The sequence below is a fragment of the Sus scrofa genome, chromosome 9, assembly GCF_000003025.6.
Source record: "Sus scrofa isolate TJ Tabasco breed Duroc chromosome 9, Sscrofa11.1, whole genome shotgun sequence".
NCBI classification, from domain to species: Eukaryota; Metazoa; Chordata; class Mammalia; order Artiodactyla; family Suidae; genus Sus; species Sus scrofa.
In genome coordinates this window covers 9,069,300-9,092,727 of record NC_010451.4, presented here as the reverse complement: position 1 = coordinate 9,092,727, position 23,428 = coordinate 9,069,300, and the positions used below count along the sequence as shown (strand labels likewise).

General features: G+C 41.2%; 1 protein-coding gene across 6 annotated transcripts in view; it reads right to left on the bottom strand.

Moving 5' to 3' along the window:
- RNF169 (ring finger protein 169) overlaps nt 1–22,952 on the bottom strand; it is a 107,592-nt gene extending 84,640 nt beyond the window's left edge. For all 6 annotated transcript variants that reach the window (XM_021062504.1, XM_021062508.1, XM_021062509.1 and 3 more), the window contains exon 1: nt 22,411–22,952. In XM_021062504.1, the coding sequence (XP_020918163.1) occupies nt 22,411–22,912 (502 nt within the window). In that variant the 5' untranslated portion in view covers nt 22,913–22,952. The remainder of the gene's footprint in view (nt 1–22,410) is intronic.

Here is a 23,428-nt window from a genome sequence, read left to right as displayed (position 1 = left end):
TTCCCAAATATATGACATTCTGGAAAAGATAAAACTACAGAGACAATAAAAACATCAGCAGGAGTTCCCGTCGTGGCGCAGTGGTTAACGAATCTGACTAGGAACCATGAAGTTGCGGGTTCGGTCCCTGCCCTTGCTCAGTGGGTTAACGATCCGGTGTTGCCGTGAGCTGTGGTGTAGGTTGCAGACACGGCTTGGATCCCGCGTTGCTGTGGCTCTGGTGTAGGCCAGTGGCTACAGCTCCGATTCAACCACTAGCCTGGGAACCTCCATATGCCGCGGGAGCGGCCCAAAGAAATAGCAAAAAGACAAAAAAACAAAACAAAACAAAAAAAAAACATCAGCAGTTGAGTAGGCAGAACACAGAGGATTCTCAGGGCAATGAAAAGACTCCTAACATTATAATGATGGAAAAATGTCATTACATGTTTGTCCAAATCCACTAAATATACAACACCAGGAGTGAACACTAAGGCAAACTATGTACTTTGGGTGATTTATGATGTGTCACTGTAGGTTCACCCTTGGTAACCAATCTACCATTCTGGGGAGTGACAGTGACAATGCAGGAAGCGATGTATGGGTCGGGGCAGGGATCATCAGGGAACTCTCTGTACCTTCCTTCCAATTTTGCTGTGAAACTAAAACTGCTCTAAAAAATAAATTCTCTGGGGGGGGGGAGCAACAAGATGTCAAAATAACCAGAAAAAGCAACATCACCCTTCTCAGTCCAGAGGAATTAGTTCCAAAACCCACTAATCCCTCCCCTAGAATCTATAGGGATTTTCAAGTGTTTCAGTAGCACAGAAGAAAAAAAAAACAAACAAACTCATCCTTCCTTCAACTCACAGAAAAGAAATAGTAGGAATTATTTCAGGTGTCACTGAGCTGCTGAGTATCTTGGTATCTATAAATGAATCCAAGAGTGGAAGTTCTTTTTTTTTTTTTTTTTTTTTTGTCTTTTTTTTTTCTATTTCTTTGGGCCGCTCCCGCAGCATATGGAGGTTCCCAGGCTAGGGGTCCAATCGGAGCTGTAGCCACCGGCCTACGCCAGAGCCACAGCAACTCGGGATCCGAGCCGCGTCTGCAACCTACACCACAGCTCACGGCAATGCCGGATCGTTAACCCACTGAGCAAGGGACCGAACCCGCAACCTCATGGTTCCTAGTCGGATTCATTAACAAGAGTGGAAGTTCTTAACATCTGTTCTCTGCTGACTGCATCTGACCCTTGAACAACACAGGTTTGAACAGTGCAGGTCCACTTATGTGCAGGTTTTGTGTTTTTTTTTCAATAAAGACATTCTACACTACCATAGTGGAATCTGTGGTTTAATCTGCAGTTGGTTAAATCCATGTATCCACCATAAGGTTATACACAGATTTTGCAGACGGGGTCAGTTCCCCTCACCCCTGCATTGTTCAAGGGTCAACTATACCATGTTTAACAGGAAGAGAACCTCTCTAAGGATATAAGGAAGCTATATTTCCTTGATGGCCCTTCCTGAAAAGGATCTTCTCTGGGCGGGGTGACTGGTTATTAATGAAGACAAACAAACAAAACAAACTACAAGACTGGCATTTCGCTAACTGCACAAAACCTTCAGGATTAAAGTGTCATTTACAAAATGTCCATGCTCAATACAAAATTAGAAAAAGATCCTCACTCGACTATATTGGGAAAACACTATCCTAACAATTTTCAAACCCAAAGGTAATCATCCCTTGGTACTTGCCTATGCTTGAGTTTTTACCTCTCGAGGTTCAATTTCTTATCAGTACAGCAGAATGAAATAGAACTTTCAATTTAGGAATCCCAAGACCTTGATCTGAATTTGAATACTCCAACTTATTACCTAGTTGTCCTTTGGTAAATTAAAAAAAAAAAATCTCTTTTGGAGTTCCCATTATGGCTCAGTGGGTTAAGGATGCGATGTTGTCTCCATGAGGATGCAGGTTGGATCCCTGGCCTCACTCAGTGGGTTAAGGATCTAATGTTGCCATAGAGGTCGAAGATGCAGCCTGGATCCAGTGTTGCTGTGGCTGTGGCGCAGGCCTCAGCTGCAGGTCGAATTTGACCCCTGGCCCCAGGAACTTCCATATGGTGCAGGTGCAGCCATAAAAAGAAAAATAAAATCTCTTTGGCAAATTTCCACCTCTGTTTCCACCACTAGCATCATTCTGATAGCTGGCAGTTATGCAGCAGTTAACATTATGCCAAGCCACTTCTAAGTACTTTATATTTTTAACTCATCTAATCTTCATAATGACCCAATGGGGGAGATGCTATCATCCCCATTTTACAGATGAGGAAACTGAAGCACAGAGCACTTAAGTTGCCTAAGGCTCCATTGCTGTGGGTGAAAGAGCTATGATTTAAACTCAGGCACTCTAGCTCCAGGGTCAGTGCTCTTACCTACTACTCTTACCTACTATTCTTTATTACCTCTTCAATATCAGAAAAAAGAAAAAAAAAAAGAACAACTCTACGTAACAAAGGACAGAGGATGTGAATGGGTAGTTTATAGAAAAAAATAGATTCAGATGACAAACATATTAATATATATTCAATTTTACTAAATTCAAGATATTTAAAACTACTGAAATAATCTGAAACTTTTATGTATCATATTGGAAAGGATCAAAAAGTTTGACACAGACAAGAGTTAATAAGGGTATACTTAATGATATATCATACATGTATACAAGGCTGTGTGCATAAGAATATTCACAGCAGATCAATCATAATTCTAAAGACTGGAAACAACCTAAATGTCCTTCATTTAGAGGCCGACTGGATAAATTATCAGTGACTAGGATACAACAGATCTATTTCAATACTTTTATTCCTACTCTGGTTTCTTAGTTTACCTGGTTTTGTTAGAATGCCATTCATTGTATATGAAAAAACACAGAGGCTGTGGATATTATATTCCTAGAGGATTCACCATGCTCTCTGATGGGCAGTTAGAATGATGGCACAGCACCCCAAAAACCAATCAGGACATGAACCGATTCAAAGTTGGCTGCAGTTTTTGGAAAGCTTGGAAAGCTCATTCAACTCGTTTGCAGACCTCTAAGGATCTAACTGACAGTGTGGGGTATTTACCAAGCCGGCCTTCCTTGGAAGGTCCTGAACTTTTTTCTCCTCAACACTGAAAAACTGCTAAAAGAGTGCTTTGCTTTTCATTAGCCTTCTGTGAAGCTTCTTAGCCTTTTACCTGCAGAGCTAAAGAATCATCAAATGCCTCAAGAGCAAAAAAAGCAGGTGGAGAGGCCTAGAGTTGGGAGTCGGGAAGATGTACCCCCCTCCTCCCTGGATCCTGGCCTCTCAAGTTCTGGTTGCCTTGGCAGCCGTGAGCTATAATTTCTGCATCCTTAGCCCCATGAAGAAACTCTGCTGGCTTTTCTGACTCTTAATGGCTATACTTTCCGTTTGCCAAGAATCTACAAATGTCCAAAGTCCTAGCTGCCTTGGCAATTTACCAATTCCTTCATATAGGGTTTTTTTGTTTTTTTAAATCAGGCTTTTCTAGTTATTTTCAGCAAGAGTTTGGTCTGCTACTATCTGCCCCATCATCGCCAGAGGCACAATCTACATTCTTCACAAGCAGCGAAGAAGACAAGATTTTCGTCATGAAACCACAAACGAGCACTAGAGAGGGAACAGTGAGGAAGAAGACAAAAGGAGAGAACATTCTTTTGAGAAAGTCAAAAGAGGAATCTAATAATGGTAGAATATGTGTGGTCCAAGTCCGAGAGAAACTTACAATCTTACTAGAAAACAAAAAATACATGTGAGTGAAACAACTATAAAACAACGAAGAGTTGTAAAACCAAATACCTACGAGCTGCACAGACAGCACGAGGCAGAGGTGCGCAACAGCAAAAGAAGACAAAGGACATCTTCTCCAACAAAGCATATGCAAGGAAGGAAGAGCCCATTATCCACATTAATCTCAAGGTTACCTCCTTACACTCCCCACCAAACTTCTGAACTACCATCAAACGGAGCATGAGAAAGGAGAAACTTCAATGTTAAGAATACTACTTAGAAGTAAGGAGGTAGAAACATGGGAAGGGAACCCAACATGTGTTCTAAAACCAAACTAAAGTGCTTTCTATTTTATCTTTTGTTTGTTTGTTTACTTCTTCTAACTCTCCAAGAGTGCCAATACCAGCCAAGTACCAACTGTCTTGAACTAATGCAATTGTTCACTTGGCCACTTGCCCAAGTCAGTAACAATTCACAGCAGGCAACCCAGTGTTTACCTGGGGAAGAAAGGTAGAAGAAGTGTGCAGAGGAAAAGTTAAAAGCTGATAAAAACTCAAACTGTGCTTTAATCCTTTGGCAAAGAACTAATGAAATAAAAACGTCACAGCCCACACACCAAGAACTTGTAAAATGTTTGTAACTTGTGACCTAATAATTTCTAAGAAATTTAGCTAAGAAAATAATCTAAAGTACAAAAAAACTTTCCATAAAAAGATGTTCACTACAACATTGTTCATAATCGCAAAACAGAAACTGAGAATAACCTCAAGGCCCAATATCAAAGGAATGATTATGCTAGTTATGGACAGTCCATACAATGCACTATTATTATTCTGGCATCAAAATTATATGGAAATATTTTTAAATAAGCTGAGATACTGCTTTACTAAGACAGGAACCCATTTAGGTTAAATGAGAAATACACGTCACGAGACTGCATATGCCTTATAATTTCAAACACGAACATCAAACAAAGAAACAGTAATGTAACTGTAGAATCCACAAAGGGAGAAGAAAACATTGTGATATTTCTATGTGATAGTGACAACGCATCTAATTATCACACGTAAATGTGTAAGAATAATGGAAGCCATTATCAGAGATCAGGAAGTTAAAGAGGGAGGTGCTATGGGGAGAGAAAATGGACACACACAAAAGACTTGCGACCTTCTCCCCAAAGCATTTACTAATATAGCTTATTAGCTAAGACAAAGTCAAAAAAAAGTTTTAAGAAGAACTTTAAATAACTAGAGACGATGACAAATGCAAAGTCACAAAATAAACAATTGCCAAATGCAACTTACGAGCAAACCTTGCTACAGACATCTATAAGAGGAAGAGAACAAGAGCTGGGTAGGAGAGGCAAGGCTTTAGGAAAGCAGATGAAGCTGCATCTATCTAACTGGTAAAACTTAGATAAGTGAAAAGACGGAGGAGGAGCGATTCATGTGAACAGCAAAGCATGATCAGAAGTGTGATAATACTACCGAAATGCACGTTTAAAAGGCTGAAATGGTAAGTTTCAAGTTGTTTTTGCTTTGCTTTGTTGTTGTTTTGTTTTGTTTTTTGTCTTTTTAGGGCCATACCTGGGGCATATGGAGGGTCCCAGGCTAGGGGTCAAATCGGAGCTATAGCCGCCGGCCTACGCCACAGCCACAGCCATGCCAGATCTGAGCCATGTCTGCGACCTACACCACAGCTCATGGCAATGCTAGATCCTTAACCCACTGAGCGAGGCCAAGGATAGAACCTGCAACCTTGTGGGTACTAGTCAGATTCGTTTCCATGGAGTCATGATGGGAACTCCCTCGAGTTGTGTTTTTTATCACAATTGTAATTTTTCTTTTAAGGGGGAAAGCTGGATAGTGAATATATATATTCTGCTAGAGCAGCAAGTTTATGTAGAAGAGCTGTATGGGCCAGAAAGGTAGGCTGGGTCAAATCATAGAGAACCTTCAACATTAGGTGAAGGAATCTAGACTCATCCATCTTCAACAATGATAATATTATCATATTTAATCTTATTAATATGGTAAAACTATTAATACACAATAAAACCTCAGTTATTCAGCTTGGGAAATAGGATGTTTCTTAATTTTATGTGCTAACAATGCCAAATCTGGGCAGAATCCTCCCCATGCATAGGCTAAGGGAGCTATTCAGGACCCCTGTTGCTGTTTCAGGAATGCCTGAGCTAGTCACTCAGGTAAACATCTGTTGTTAACATAGCACTGTACCATTCACCTGTTATGCCTGGTAACTTCCACAGTAGAAAGATGCCAGGCTGTGGAGGCCAATCAGACTCTATCACTTAGTGTGACACTGGGCATGCTACAACTTCTGTAGCCCTATTTCCCTGTTTCCCAAATAAATTGTTATGAATGATTGAATGACATGATTTTAAAGCAATGTCTGGTACAATGTTGGATACATAATGATATTCATTAAATGTAGATAACCTCCTTTACAAGGAAAAAGAAAAATTCTACTTCATCTTTTCAGGGATAGAAATTTCTCATAATTGTAGGGAAGTATAAGGAATTCAATGAAAAAATAAATGACATCAGAAATTTTTTTTCCTATGTATGAGTGGAGCAACTAGACAGTGCTTATTAAGCTAAAATTAAGGATAAACATTCAAATTCCAAGTTGCATCTTGCTTCCTTAAAGAATTAACCTAATTTGTACCTTGATTTGGAAAGAATAATAAGGGGTCCTAAGCAGCCTAAGGCTGTGTAGACTCATGGTCAGATAGTAAATATTTTCAGCTTTGCAAACCAAAAGACAGCTGCTCAATTCTGCCACTGCAGCATGAAAGCAGTCATAGACAAGATGAATGAACATGGCTGTGTTCCAATAAAAATTTACAAAAATAACCAGCAGGCTGGATGTGGCCTGCTGAATGTAGTTTCCTAAATCTGGTACTATGGATGGAATGTCTGCGTCTCCCTCAAAACTCATATGTTGAAACCTAATCCCCCATGAGATGGCATATGGTAGTGGGGTCTTGGAAAGGTAATGAGGGCCTGAGGACAAAGCCCTCAGGAATAGGATCAGGGCCCTTTTGAAAGGGACCTCAGCGAGCTCCCTTGTCCCTTCCACCAAGTGAAGACACAGCAAGACAGCCATCGATGAACTGGGAGGCAGACCCTCCCGAGGCACTGAATCTACCAGTCTTGATCTTTTACTTCCCTGCCCTCCAGGACTGTGAGAAACACAGTTCTGTTGTTTATAAACCAGCTACTCCACGATAGTCTGTTATCACAGCCGAAACTGCTTAAGGCACCTGGTTTAGAAAAAGACAAAGAGTAGAAATCAACGGAACTTGTAACAGCAGGTATTTAAACGAGAGAAAAGTATAAGCTTCCTTGTTGAATCCAGAAGTGGCCCAAACAACAAGGCACAGTAAGGCCGATCAGCACAAAGCCTGAGACACACAGTAAGAGACCACAGCACCAAAGGTAGGTATAAGAATGCTACCGAGATGAAGGCCATGCAGACCTGGACAGACCAAGACCATGTGGCTGTCCCCATCACTAAATCCACCACCACACCGGTACAAAAGCTTTGGACTTAATTTCTGCTCTTTTCGCAGCAAAGAATCCACCACACGGTCCATGAGGTGTAATGATCCCACTGGCTTTGCATGTATCCCTGCTAAGCCTGAGCCTGTTTCTTCATCCACAAAAGGGGAGTAACATCTACCTTAACTGGGCTGTTTCTCTCATCGGCTCTTGCGGTACCTATTCGGTAGAGATTCTGTGTGTGTTGAATGGTAGCCTAACTACCAAGGCCTGTCTCTTAAACTCCTTGCTTTTCTATCTACATACTGCTTCCCTAGCTCTTTATAAAGCAGAGAGCTGACCCTATCATCCTCCTGCTTAGTAACTTTCATTGGCTTCTCTCTGCCTCCAAGATTTATAACTAGGACCCAATCTACCGTTACAGCCACATTTTCTCCCATTCCCTCAGTCGCCTCCCCTCCCCAGTTTGCACACGTCACAGGGTAGATATGGCACACCCTGTCTCCTCTATGACTTTATATATGCCACTTCCTCTTCCCACAATGCTTTTTTCTCCTTTTCACTGTATTAATTAGTTCAGAACTCTGTTCACTGTCCTCTCCGTTGCAGAGCTTTTCTCACTTAGCCCAGAGAACTATTCTGCACTTGCCTCAAGTATAGGAGAATTTATTATCTGTTATAATTACACGTCTCTGCCTCTGATCCCGCACACCCTCATTTTCTTGACGATGGAGATGATTTCCAGGTAAAACAGTGTCTCAGGGTAAAACAGTGGCTTAATATTTTTTTTTTTTTTGAATGAACCAACAAAAAGTTCTTTAATACTAGCACCATTTTGTACTAAGATCATTAAAGAATTTATTGTCTGAAGGAAGATGAACTTAGTAAAGCTTTTCTTTATAATTAAGGCAAAGGTAAACTTCAGTAAAGTTCAAGGCAAATCCAAAGAGCCCGACCTTTTAGGAGGTGTTATTACAAGAGTTTTACAGAACCAAACACCAGACAACACTCAAGAGAAATGGCAAAGCAGAAGTAAAGGGAAAACCGGTCCTCTGCTATTTAGAAAAATAAAAACCAAAACTGGATATAATTTGTCTTCAAGCTTAAAAATTTAATCGCACACACATGTGATGAGGAAGACTGCCTCGGTAGTTCATGGGGGAAAAAAAAAGTTCTGCTGCCTACAAACTCTGTATGAGCAAGGCCAATGCAGTCTTTGGCAGTATTAATAAGAATTCAGCATCCAGGCAGAGAGGCAGTAAATTCGACTACACTTTGCACTGGTCAGGAACTATTTAAAGAATGAAGGTCAGTTCTGAGCGGCATTATCGAAAGATGAACAGAGGGTAAAGGAATCATGATACATAATCAAAAACTTTTAAAAAGGACTTTTTCAGGGCTTTTTCCCTTATTAAACATTTACTGAGTATCTAATATTCTAGGCACCATATTAAGTGCTAAACACACAAAGACATAGTCCCTGACTTCAAGGATTTCCGCGTAGTGCCAGCAACACACAATGAACTGAAATCCAGGGACATGACAAATACACATACTCACCTGGTGGCACAGAGGAAGATCATCAACTCCTATCTGAGTGAGAAAAAACCACAGAGATCTTTTTTCACGTGGGTCTTATGAGTCTGATTTGACAGGAGGGGAAGAGGGGAGGAGTATTCCAGGTAGAACCATCATAGGTAACAAAAGGTCAAAAAGGTTTCAAAAAGCATACTGAACTTCAAGAACTCGAGGTAGCGGAGTATGACCAGAACCTTGGGAAAGGGAAAGAGAGGGCCAACGGGATGAATTTGAGAAGTTTAACCTAAAAATTTAGATAGAAAGAATCAGTCTTTAAATATTTGAACATTGAAACTAGGGAAGAATATTTTAATTCACTAGACACTTAATTTCAAAAAATTAAAATTGTCTAAAAATAGAGAGCAATGAGAACAGAGTCACCAGAATGTGAGAAATAGCCTTATTCATGTGTAAGATCAATCTTCCCCTGGTATTTGAGATCTCGTCCCTAACTACTAATGATATTGAGTGTAATTCCAGATGCTTATTGGCCTTTCCGTTTCCTCCTGTGAAACGTCTACTCCAACCCCTGCACCACTTTTTCTATCAAGGTATCTGTCATAGTGATTTGTAGTTCATTCATCATTGCAAATATTTTCTACCACCCTGTGGTTTATCTCTTTTTTCACATGGTAGTTTCAATTTTTTTTTTTTTTTTTTTTTTTTTTTTTGGCTCTTCTAGGGCTGCACCCACGGCACATGGAGGTTCCCAGGCAAGGGGTAAAATTGGAGCTGTAGTCACTGGCCTACACCACAGCCACAGCAACGCCAGATCCAAGCCGCATCTGCGACCTACACCGCAGCTCACGGCAACACCGGATCTTTAACCCACTGAGCAAGGCCAGGGATCAAACCCGAAACCTCATGGTTCCTAGTCGGATTCGTTAACCACTGCGCCATGACGGGAACTCCAGTTTTGATTTTAATTTGACCAAATATCAATCTTTTCCTTTATTCTTTGCATTTGTGTTTGAATAAAGAACTCTTCCTATCCCATTTTCATAGATATGCCTAGTAGTTTCTAAGTTTTATAGCTTGACCTTTAATCCATTTGGAATTAACTTTTTGTGAATTGTGTGAGATAAAGATCTATTTTGTAGTTGTTGTTTTCTATAAGGTTAGCTAACTATCCACAATAACTGAAAATATTTTTGCCTCACTGATTTGTAATCCCACAAATATATAATATATACAGACATGTCACTGGACTCTTTACTTTTTTTGGACTCTTTAAATATTTTATACTGATTCAGTGTTCTTGGCCACTAATCATCCTAATTGACAAGTTCCACTAAAAAAAATAAAAATTAAATCCCTTCTATTTCAAGTGTTCTAAAATGTAAAATAATGAATGAATGCTAAATTCTGTCAGACGCTCTTCTGAGCATCTACTGAGATGATCATATGGGTTTATTCTAATTTATTAATATGGTGAATTATAGTAGATTCTTAATGTTAAATTGAACTCTCATTCCCAGAAAGCTACTTGATTGTGATATTAAAAAAAAATACACTAGTGCAGATTTCACTTAGGACTTTTAAAATCTACATTCATGAGAATGGCCTATATTTTTCCTTCCTTATACTATCCTTGTGTAATTTTGATATCAAGTTCTAAAAGCTGCCCCCCCCAATGAGTCTGGGAACATTTTTATTCCCTGAAATAGTCTGCACAAAGATTATCTTATTCTTCAATATTTGGGTAACCTGTAAAACCATCTGTGCCTTGTGCTCCTTTAATGCATAAAATTTCTTCTGCTTTTTATTATTGGAATGTCTCAAATAGTAGAGAGATGAGTGTAATGAACCCCAATTTGTCCATCACCCAGCTTCCACAATCAATTCACTGCCAATCTTATTTCATCTATTCCACTCATCTTCCCCCCTCCCCTTGAGTAAATTATTTTAAAGAAGTCACAGACACCATTATCGTCTTACCTATAAATGTCTTAGCATCACTCTTAAAAATAAGGACTCTTTAAAATATGTAACCAGAAAACTACTGAAACTACTGTCACACTATAAATTAAAGTCTTTAATACCAGCGAGTATCCAGCCAATATTCAAATCCCTATCAAATATTTTTAGTTTTTCAAATCAGAATCCAAATAAGTCCATACACTTAAACTGGTTGCGTGTGTGTGTGTGTGTGCAGATTTTTTTTTTTTTTTTTTGGTTTTTAGGGCCACACCTGTGGCATATGGAGATTCCCAGGCTAGGGGTCGAATTCGGACCCACAGCCAAGCAGGATCTGAACCCCATCTGTGACTTAAGCCACAGCTCACGGGCAACACCAGATCCTTAACCCATGAGCAAGACCAGGGATCGAACCCACAACCTCATGGTTCTTAGGTGGATTCGTTTCCGCTGTGCCATGACGGGAACTCCTTAAACCGGTTGTATCTCTTAACCTGCAGGTTTCCTCTTCAAATTGCATTTCTTCTTCCTCCTCTTCTCCTTCTTCATACATTTAGGGGAAAAAATGGGCGATCTATCCTGTATTTTCACACATTCTGGACTTTCCTCATTGTATCCACATATCGCTTAGTGGGTAGATTTTACCATTTGTTCAATTTCATTTTTAGTTATATTTCCATTAATATTTTCTACTTATTCTTCTTGATTCAGCTGTGATAGGTTGTATTTTTTAGGAGACTATTTTATACAATTTTTCAAATTCACATAAAGCTTTCCATTCTAAATGTATGGGTTCAAAACTCTGTATCATATCTCTAATTGTATTCCATTTCATTCCTAACATTATTTATGCCTTCCTGCTTTTCTTTCTCCTTGACCAATCTTGCCAGAGATTTGTCTATAATATAGAGCCTATATTAATATTTTCAATGAAAAAGATTTTGGTTTTATTAAGCCTCTTCACTGTTTGTTTTCAACTCCATTAATTTCTATTCTTATCTTTTCCTACCTTCTACTTCCTTTGAGTTTAACCTGCTGTTACGTTTCTAACCTTTTCAATTGGCCTTTTAACTCAATAATTTTCAGCCTTCTATTCAAATATCTTACAGTTTCTATGACATAAATTTTTTTCATATTAATATCTCTGAAATCAGGCTGTTTCTTAAAATCACTGTCAGTCAGGCAAGCAGTGATAGTGCCAATGTCACTGGTTATATATGCATGAACACAGACAATTAAAAGAAATTATTTGGCAGTTATCCCTCCTGGCACAACTGGCAACTGTAGCTTCTCAATGTTACTCAATAAAGCTATTACAGACCATCTGACAAAGAACTGAGTCCCATCTGAAGACCTTCTACGGATACCTTCTGACCAGTTCAAGAAAACATCAGAATGAAAATTTGATGGGTACCGGCAGTTTTAAAGAAAATGCTAGAGACTGAGTTTTTTTAAGAACTGTTCCATCACTAATGCTCTCAATGGCATAGTGACCAATACTACGTAGAAAAACACAGACCCCTATGAGTCAGTCAAAAGGTGATTTCGAAGGATCAGACCCAGAGAATGAAGCCACAGGAATATTCTGCTAGTTTATGACGTCACTTCCTTTTACAAATGTACACATGTATCTAAATAAATGCAGATGAGCTCTTTCAGTAAGCATGGAGTCTCAAAGACCAAGTCATAGGAAAGCATTGTATTTGGAAAGGAAGTGACCATCTCACAAATGATGGCATCTTCAGATTAAATGTATATGATACAGGCACTTAAATTTTTCCCTTAGTATTGCTTTAGGTGTTTTCCACAGATTTTGACAGATAGTGTTTCCATTGTTACTTAATTCTTTTTTTTTTTTCTTTGTCTTTTTGCCTTTTCTAGGGCCACACCCATGGCACATGGAGGTTCCCAGGCTAGGGGTCTGATCGGAGCCGTAGCCACCGGCCTACCCCACAGCCACAGCAACGCGGGATCTGAGCGCATCTGTGACCTACACCACAGCTCACGGGCAACCCCGGATCCTTAACCCACTGAGCAAGGCCAGGGATCAAACCCACAACCTCTTGGTTCCTAGTCGGATTCATTAACCACTGCACCATGATGGGAAATCCTTTAATTCTAAATATTTTCCAATTTCCATGAATTTTTCTTCATCAAACATTATTTTGGCTTTAATTTTTAAATTTTCAAATATGGGTTGGAGGTGGGGGAATCAGTTATATTTGCTATTAATTTTTATCATATTGGGGTCAGATAACATGGTTTATATATCAAGCTTTGATATTTGTTGAAACTTTGTGCCTAATTATGTAAATCTTCCACATTTGGTTAAAAAGATGTATATTCTCTAATTTGGGAAGTATCTGATTCTCTACATGTGTAGTAGATCAAGCTATACATTGGTTTTTTTTTTTCTTTTTAGTGCTTACACTTAAATTTTTAATATGCATCTGACTGAAAGCCTAAACTTAATCAATATCTCTCTCCTCTTCCTGAACTATATATAACTTTTTAATGCTGATCACTTTCCCTCCCAGCTTACATTTTATCCTTGTCTGGTATTTCAGTTCCACTTTGGTTTTAGCCCCCACTATCAGGCATAATTATTCTTTTTCATACAGTCAACGCTAAGTTTTTACCTACTAATTTGTTCATCCTGACTTCTTGTATCCCACTCCCTCCCCTAAGTTACATTCCTCTCCCCTGGAAGTACATTCTTTAGTGATAGCTCTTTCAGAAGTCTATATGTTTTTGTTTCATCTGAAGATACTTTTATTTTGCCTCACTCTGGAATGATACCTTAGCTGAGTATGAAATTCAGATCTCTCTCGGCACTTGGCAGCTATTATTCAATTTTGTTCTGGCCTCTCTTATTGAGAGACGTCTGCTCTCAGTCAGATTCTTGCCCCTTTGTTTTTCCTTTCTGGTGGTTTTCAAGTGTTTTGGTCTTCCACAGTTTCACTGCAATGTGTTCAGGTGTGGGGTTTGTTTTGGTTTGCTCATTTAATTCTGCTAGATCCTCATGAGTCCTAAACCTAAAAGGTCATGTCTTTTTTAAATTAATTCCAAAAAATTCTCAAGTCATCATCTCTTTAAATACCATGTTCCCCTTGTTTTCTCCTTCTCCTTCTGGAGTTGCTGTGAGCTGCTGGGTCCTCCTGCTTAGTCTGTCAGTTCTCCCCTCTCTCCTATTTTTCTTCATCTTACTGTTGTGCATGCGCAGGAGTTCCTCATATCTAACTCCCAGCTTACTATTTTCTCTTCGTCTGTGTAAGCTATTGCTTATTTACTGAGATTTTTTTTAACCTGACTATATTTTTCATTTCACTATGTTTAGTTCTTTTCAAATCTATGTTTCATGTCTTATTCACTTACTGGGATGTCAATTATTTCATGTCTCTAGCCACTTAAAATACACTAATTTATCTTTCAAACTTGCCGTTCTATTTCAGTCCTTAGAGCTATAATCCTCCTGCTTGTTATAGCTGCTGACTCTCATTTGTGGTAGAAAATTATTTCCTTGTGTGGCGCTTTTTTTTTAATGGCCACATCTGTGGCAAATGGAAGTTCCCAGCTAGGGATCAGATCAGAGCTGCAGCTGCTGGCCTACACCACAGCCACAGGCACACCAGACCCAAGCCACATCTGCAACCTACACCACAGCTCACAGCAACGCGAGATGCTTTAACCCACCGATAGAGGCCAGAGTTAGAACCTGCATCGTCAAGGATACTAGCCAGGTTTTTAACCAGCTGAGCCACAATGGAAACGCCTGCGTGTCATTTTTAATCATAGATTCATCTTCTGTTGGGCTTATTTCTTCTGCGGAATTCCCTGGGCCCAAGATATGGACCACCCCTCAGAGTCTCGTTTTTTCTTTCTCCAAGTGACCCACAGGTATCATTAGTTTGGAGCCAGCTTTTATATTCATTTCTCAGCACGGAGATACTTGACGCATATAATATACACTCAGATCCCAACTATGAGTAAGGCATAGTTTTTGCGTTACAGTTTCTCAAGGAAGCTTTTTTCTACCTCTTCCTTATACAACACCCAGCCAAAACAAGACGAGATTTCTTTTTATTGACTTGTGTCAGTAGGAAGGTTTTTTCCTAGCTCACCCTTTCACCTAGAATCCAGCAAATCAAGAATCCCAGATTAGTGCAGAAGTCTCAGTTTTGGTTCCTTCTTCCACGCAGTGAACACTCAATCCCTAGGAATGAAAACCAGAAATAACCTCTCACTCCATTACTTCATCTTGTCCAGCACATGAGCTCAAGGTCTTACTGAGGTTTTGGGTTTTAGTTGCATTTCTGGTTTTGGAACGTGGGGGTTTTCCTGCAAGCTCAGAAACGCACTTTTAAAAACTGCTGTATATCATCCTACTTTTCTGGTTACTTGTTGCAGCAGAGTCTTCAGCTAATTTCAGTTAGCCATCCTGATGAAGAGAATTTGGGATTTTCAGTCCATTTGCTACACTGTCCCTGTAGGAGTGGTCTCTCTAAAATCCAGAGAGGAACTCCTCTAGAAAGCCCCTCAGTGGCTCCTCCCTTCTCGGAATGACATTCGAAGTCCACCAGTATCCAGTAACCGCTTATTTCTGCAATTCTGCCTCCTTCCACTCTCCCACATGTACTCTGTGCTCCAGCTACCACTACGTGCAAGCCCTAGAACTCTCCTTTTGTTTCATACGCCTATGCTCATTTTTCTTTTTCGGCTACACCACAGCATATGGAGTTCCTGGGCCAGGGATCAGATCTGAGCCACAGCTGCGATCTGATCTGCAGTCCTTAACCCACTGTTGCACCACAGCAAGAACTCCCTGTTTCATACTCCGATGCTTCTAAATGCACTGATTTCTCTCAGTTTTATCCTGCCCCCCTCCACCCACTGAACACCTGAATACTCAGGGTCAAGGGTCTGCCTTTCACTGAAGCCATTCCCGACCCATTCAAGCTGGGTTCTCACCCCTCCCCCACCCAAAGAGCTAACATTTGTAGGGCTCTTTATGTACTAATACCCCATTCTAAGAACTCATTTATTCTTCACAACAGCCTTATGATTTTGCTACCATTATTATCCCATTTTCAAAATGAGGAAACTAAGGTACAGAGAAGTTAAGCAATGTGTCCAATGACACACAGCTATAAATGGCAGACCTGGAATTTGAACACAGGTAGTCTGTCTACAGATCCTGCTTCATTAACTTGCTCTATTTAAATATACCATATTGCCTTCAATTATATCTTGCATTACAGTTTTTGCACTTAACACACATTCAGTTGTATGTTTATATACCACTCTTCTCAACTACACTGACCTTAAGAAACAGAATTATGCTTTATTTCTATTTGCAGCCCCAGCGCCTAGCACACAGAAAGCCTTTAACTCAAAAGGTTATTAAACTAATGAATAACTGAGGGAAGGAAATATCCCCACAGCCACTGCTTTAGTCCAGCCCCTTCTCATCTCTTGTCTGAACTACTAAAACAGTCCCCTAACTGGGCTCCCTTCCTTCAGTTTCTAGGGACTCCAAGCTCCAATCAATACTCTCTCTCTAAAGCACATTAGGACAATGTCATTCGATTAAACATTTTTAAGGGCTCCGCACTGTCTATAGGATAAAGTCCCAAATTCCTTCAGCGTGACACACCATGACCTTCGTCATCCAGCTTCTGGAGTCTCTTCTCTTCTCTTCCCCCTTCCAGCCCCACAGCCCATCTATATTTAACTTCTTGCCAGTTCCTGAATGTGCCAAGAACCTTCCTGCTTCTATACATAAAGGTTCTCCCGTCTGGCATCACCGTCCCCTCCTCTCTCACCTGGTGACTTCCTACGCTTTTCCCAACACACAGTGCAAATGCCTTCCTCAAGTTTCCTTACAAGGCTGTCAGTCAGCCCAGGGCTCTACTCTTCCTGGCACTTACATTTACCTCCCTGCCCACTTTGCATTGTTATCTGATAAGGTGTTTCCCTAACCAGACTGTGGGAGCTTAAAAGACAGGAACTGTGTCTCATTCATCTCCTTTATTGTATTATCTTACATGGTGTGCACCCTAAACGCTCACTGAATTACTAGAATGAAATCTGACAAACACATCCTACACTCAAGCAAATTCAGATATAAATGAATTCAAGGAGTTCCCATCGGGGCTCAGCGGAAATGAATCTGACCAGGAACCATGAGGATGCAGGTTCGATCCCTGGTCTTGCTCAGTGGGTTAAGGATCCGGTGTTGCTCTGAGCTGTGGTGTAGGTCAAAGATGCGGCCTGGATCCCACGTTGCTGTGCCTGTGGCATAGGCTGGCAGCTACAGCTCAAATTCGACCCCTAGCCTGGGAACGTCCATATGCCACAGTGCAGCCCTAAAAAAAAAAGAAAAAAAAATGAATTCAAGGTAGGCAAGTCTAAGATGAACTGGAAGTGGGACAGGGAATGGAAATATGAATGGAAAACAAATACCACCTAAATTCCTGCTGCTCAATCCTGAATTCTATAGGACAGAGCTATTCCATCAATAGTAATGAAGGCTTAGCTTGTGAGGTAATCACATCCCAAGTTTTAAAAAACACAAGGTAAATATTTCCACATTAGTATAACACACAAGGGCACTCTCGAATTCTAGAATATGTATTGCTAAGGATACAAAGTTGAGTCATTCTACACATTTTAAGACAAATCTCTTCAGACGAGGAAATTCCTGTCCTTTGACACCACAGTCACGTGACTGCCTTAGGCATTAGTCCTACATGCACTTTAGGTTGCACACATAGCAAACACTGTCTGCAAACTGAGTAATAACCCAGAACTACTTGTTTTTCATAAAAAGAGGAAATTTTTTCAATGTATAAATGTTAACCCTAAGTAAACAGCGAGGTTGGCGTGGGATAAAGGTAAGGAATAAACGGGACCCTATTCAATTTTTTTGATATATTTGATTTCATGAAATGCACTTTTTTTTTCTTTGTTTTTTAGGGATGCACCCACAGCATATAGAGGCTCCCAGGCTAGGGGTCCAAGCGGAGCTGTAGCTACCAGCCACAGCAGCATGGGATCTGAGACCCAAAAAAAAAAAATCAATGGAGGGAGTTCCCACTGTGGCTCAGCAGATTAAGGGCCCAACGTAGTCTCCGTGAGGATATGGGTTCCATCCCTGGCCTTACTCAGTGGGTTAAGAATTCAGCCTTGTCATAAGCTGCAGTGTGGGTCGCAGATGTAGCCTGAATCTGTGTGGATCTGCCGTGGCTGTGGCTTAAGCCTCAGCTGCAGCTCCAATTCAACTCCTAGCCTGAGAATTTCCATATGGCACAGGTATGGCCATAAAAAGAACAACAACAACAACAAAAAATGGGCCAGAACTGTTTCTAAGAATTATATTCTCTAGAATATAAGCTCTACGAGGGAGGGATTTTTGCATATTTCATTCACTGATACGACCTAGGACCCAAAACAGAGCAGGCATTCATTATATACTTGCTGGGATTTTGCTCAAGATGGTCCAGATTCTCAATGTGTCAATACATACACTGGGCTGCAGATCCACATAGAACAGAAAGATGAAGTCTGAGTTCATCTTGAAATGATCCCTGACTTAGCCTTTGCATACACTGTTGCACAGATCAACCGATACTGTATCCAAAAGCAAATCGACAATGTATATAAGAATAAAATAAAACATTTTACACAGGAGTTATTAAGCTTCTCAACTTTACAACTTTCCAAGAAGCTGACAAAAACCAAAAATGTCACCAGCACAACCAAATTTTCAACACGTACAAACTCATGCACTTTTTTCATTGATGATTTAATTCCAAAAGAGCCAGGATAATAACAATACTCAGATAAAATAATACCCAGTATAATAATACTCAGATAATACTCAGTTATTTTGTAATAACTTATATGAGAAAAGAATCTGAAAAAAAATATGTATATATAACTGAATCACTTTGCTGTACACCTGAATGTTACACAGCATTGTAAATCAACTACATGTCAATAAAAAAGGAGAAAAAAAAAATACTGCAACAAGAAAAATAAAATAAAATATTTCATTGCACAGGTGATGGTATAAAACCCTTGGTCCAGTGTGGAGTTAGAGCTGAAGCTTCTTATAAGCGGAAGCAAATCAAAACAGAATCGGCAGTAAAGTAGCCCTGGAAGTAAATGAAGAATGAAAAAAAAAATCAAAATAATGAATCACATCTTACAGATTGAGAAGGAAACCTGTGAAATATTATTGCAAAAATAACAAACAAACAAACAAACGAGTCAGGGGGCTTCAACAACAACCACAAAATAAAAAAAAAATATATATATATATATATATATATACATTTTTTTTTTTTTTTTTGCCATTTCTTGGGCTGGTCCCTCGGCATATGAAGGTTCCCAGGCTAGGGGTCTACTGAGAGCTGTAGCCACCAGGCTACACCAGAGCTGCAGCAACAAGGGATCCAAGCCGCATCTGCAACCTACACCAGAGCTCACAGCAACGCTGGGTCCTTAACCCACTGAGCAAAGCCAGGGATCGAACTCGCAACCTCATGATTCCTAGTCAGATTCGTTAACCACTGCGCCATGACGGGAACTCCATAAAAAAATTTTTTAGTTGTAAGAATTTCACTTACAACAATTTTTAGTTGTAGTAAATTTCACAGCAGTGAATTTACTACAAAATTTCATTTCCAATTTTATAAAGCAGATCTGCCTTTTTTTTTAATCAACTGACTACTGCTAAGCAATTTACTTCTGAATATACCTAAAACTGCTAATTCTATTGCTATTTCCCTCCCACAAAAGTGCAATGTAAATATTTATGAAACTGGTATTTTTACTTTCTCTATTAAAAACTATCATGAACATTTAACTGTGTGTTAGGCTCTTTTAGCTCTTCTTTAAGGGTTATCCTTTCAGCCCTTGTTTATCTGCTCCTAATGACTGTAGCTGGTCGCTCTCTGCTGTTATGGGCTTTGGTACTCCCATACAATGAAGGACTTGGGTTAAAACAATCGTTATTAACCCTTTTTCATGCAACCCTTTGAGAATCTGTTGAAAGCCTCAAGTGATCTCTTCATAAAAATGTTATATAACAATTTTATTTTTTATTTTATTTTTAGGGCTGTATCTGCAGCATATGGAAGTTCCAGAGCTAGGGGTCGAATCAGAGCTGCAACTGCTGGTCTACACCACTGCCACACAATGACAGATCCAAGTCACATCTGTGACCTAAACTGAAGCTTTCAGCAATGCCGGACCCTTAACCCACTGAGCAAAGCCAGGTATGGAACCTGCATCCTCATAGATACTAGGTGGGTTCTTAACCCACTGAGCCACAACAGGAACTCCTATAATAACTTTATAAACAATAATTTATAATAGCAAAAGATTGGAAACAACCCAAATGTCCACCAACAGATGGTTAATAAAATGTTATGTCCATTCAATGAAATTCCTTGCAACTGTTAAGTCAAATGAAAAAACCTATGTACTGATAGGAAAAGATATCCATCACTTATATTAAAAAAGCAAGTTACAGAATACTATGTATAATACATAACCTTTTATGTAAGAACATCAAAAAAATATATTTGAATTTCCATATGTAAGCATAAAGAAACTGAGGAAGAATAAACATGAAAATTTGATGCAAACGGGAAATGAAAAAAGGAGTCTAAGGAAGCTTTTCACTGTATATTTTCTTGTATTTTTGTTTAAATTATGTAAATTGCCATTAAATTTTTAAATTAAAAAATATTGCATATAACCTCAAGAGGCCTAGACAACCTGCCAAAGCTAGAAGATGATTCCTAAACACTGTTCAGCAATATTTTGACTTAACAAGTATGCAATTATATATTCAATGATCCAACAATAAGAACAGCCAAAGGAAAATATTTTTCTTTATGTTCCTTATATAAACTTACAAAGTAGTTGGTGGCTACTAAATGAATCAATAGATCCTATTTTGGAATCTCATTTTATATAATTTTCCTTAAGTACTGATAAACAAATTTCTTCAAGGAAAAAGTGTGTACACATCTTCGAGCCATACACCCTCTCCTAGTTCAAATCTCAGAACTGCCATGTCACAGGGAGGTCCAGGCTTGGGAAATAAAAACAGAAATGTCTGTCCTCCTGGACCACACAGTCAACAGCACTAGCAGGGGGACCGGAGAAATACTCTTATTTTCTGACCATAATCTCGGAATTTGAAGCAAATTAAATAGCATATGAGATCATCACATGGCATCTACCAATTAGATGACGCCTGTGGAGGCCTTCATCCCTGATCTGAGCAAGAATCAGATGAAAATGGGTTTTCATCCTTGGGCAAGTTACTTAACCTCTCTTGGCCTCAGTTCCATCTGTAAAATGGAAACAAAAAATACTTATCTCATAAGGCTGTTATGAAACTTAAAAGACATAATAAGGACCAAAGACAATAAGACACAAATAAAAGTAAAGTATCCTAGGACAGTGGCAGGGGTCTGATTGCTCGAATCAAAAGAGACTGCATCCTGGAACCTGCAGTTTCTAGGGAAGTGCACGTTCATACACAAGCGATGCCTCCTTTTCGCTACTGAAAATAACCCATGGCAGAACTCTCACCACAAAGGTACAAGTATCTGGCCTTTCCTGATTATGTTTCTTGAAAATCTCTTCCTAGGCAAGCTTTTATCAAAGAACTCTAGCTGTTATGTTGACTAGGTGTGTCTCAGAGAGTCCCGAGTTATAACACTGATTTGTTTTGTGTTTTAAACAGGGCACTTGCTATGTCAAGCTCAGCACCGAAGAGTGGCAGGCTGCTGGCGGGGGTGGGGCAAGAAAGGCAAAGAAGTCGAAAGCAACAGTCCTACTACAAACTTTGAATTGCCAGGATAATAACCGGAAACCTACGCTGCCATGGAGACAGCCCCCGCCAACCAACCTCCATTTGCAAAACTTTTAACCCCCAACCACCTTTTTCTTGAAGAGCTCTACTAGAGATTATTAGTGTTATTATAAATGCCATCATGTATCGTTTCTGCTCGGTGCCAGGCTCTGTGCTAAGCATGCATTTTTCAAGATTCTGTGCAAACTGCACATGTGAGCTCATTCTCGCAACCCACTCTCCCCTCGAGTCTGAAAAGCTCCCTTCACATCCTCAAAATCGACCGGTCCCCTAAACTCCGGACACTCCACACTTCTCACTGACCCATTCAGGATCAGGAGTCGCATCCTTACAAGCAATGCCACGCCAAGCTCCTCACCAAACACTAAACCAAGCAAGCATTTCTCTGATTCTCCACGGCCCCTGCCAAGTTCGGTACCCCGTTCCACTCGCCAAATCCAACCTGGCCCTAACTTGTTCCAAGAAGGCTCCGGTTCCCTCCAAACTTCCGACTTACGTAAAGCGCGGGATCCCCTCACCGCCCCTCCAAATCCTGCCCGTACTTCGCTGCGAAGTTCAAAATTCATCCAAACAGACCGCACCTGGGCAGCGCCCGGTTGCAACCCCTCGAGACCTCTCCACGCCCGCTCGAGCAGGGCCTGGGACCCGCCACCCGCTAACCAGGCCGGGCCGGGGCGCCGCGGCCTCGCTCCGGACCCCAAGGGGAGGAGGGGAGGCTCCACCTGGCTCCGCGGGCGCGGCGCGCGGCTCCTGCTCCGGCCTGGGCCCCGCGACGGCCGCGCCCCCGTCCCGACGCGGGCGGCAGCGCTCCGGTGGGCCGCGGCGGGCGCGCTCGCCCAGCACCTCGGCGTCGGCCTGCTCGTCGTCGCGGGCCCGACGGCAGGCCCAGCCCGGGCCGCGGGCGCGGCAGCGCGGGCAGCCGGGGCCCGCCGCGTCGGCGGCGCGCTGGGCGCAGCCTCGGCACAGCGAGTGGCCGCAGGGCAGAGCCGCCGCTTCCCCCGAGGTCTCCAGGCACCCGGCGCAGCCCGACTCCTCCGGCCGCGGCGGTAGCGGCGGCTGCAGCAACGGCGGCGGCAGCACCAGCAGCGCGGGGCCGGAGGCCGGGCCTGGGGTTCCTGTCTTGGCTGCCGCCATCTCGTCACAGCGGCCCCGCCGACCCCGCCGACTCAGAGCGGCCGCTGCCGCCGCGGAAGAGGCCCGAGTACTCGGACCTGCCGCCGCCATCTTGTTTCCCGTTTGAAGGCAGAGTCCGTTGCGAGGGAGAAGAGTAGAGGGCGGGGCCGTGCGCGGCGGGCAGCGCCATATACATATTCATGAGGGGCGGGGCTCCAGAGGAGGCCCGCCCGGGACCGGGTTGGCGGGAGGTGAAGTCGCGTTAATATTTATTAGTTATCCTTCCTCTCTCCTGTCTTCAGCCTCGCTTTCCAGTCTTTGGCAATTTCCTCTTATTGAACCAAAATAAGTTGAGAACTGAGGAATTTATGTGTAAACGCTGAACAACATTAAACCTTCTGAAGCAATGACACTTGTTTACCCTGCAATACTCTGATAACGGGCTGACGTGAGTGGGGATTATGTGAATTATCCAGAACCCTGCCTCCGTGCTTCATTTGATGGGCGGTAGCTGTTGGGACCAGCAACTAACTGCCAAAAATAACAGCTTCTTGTCAGTCCTCATCTCTGCATACCCTCTCTCTCCACATCCCTTCCTGAAACTTCCCTCCCTTGGTTTGCGAAACC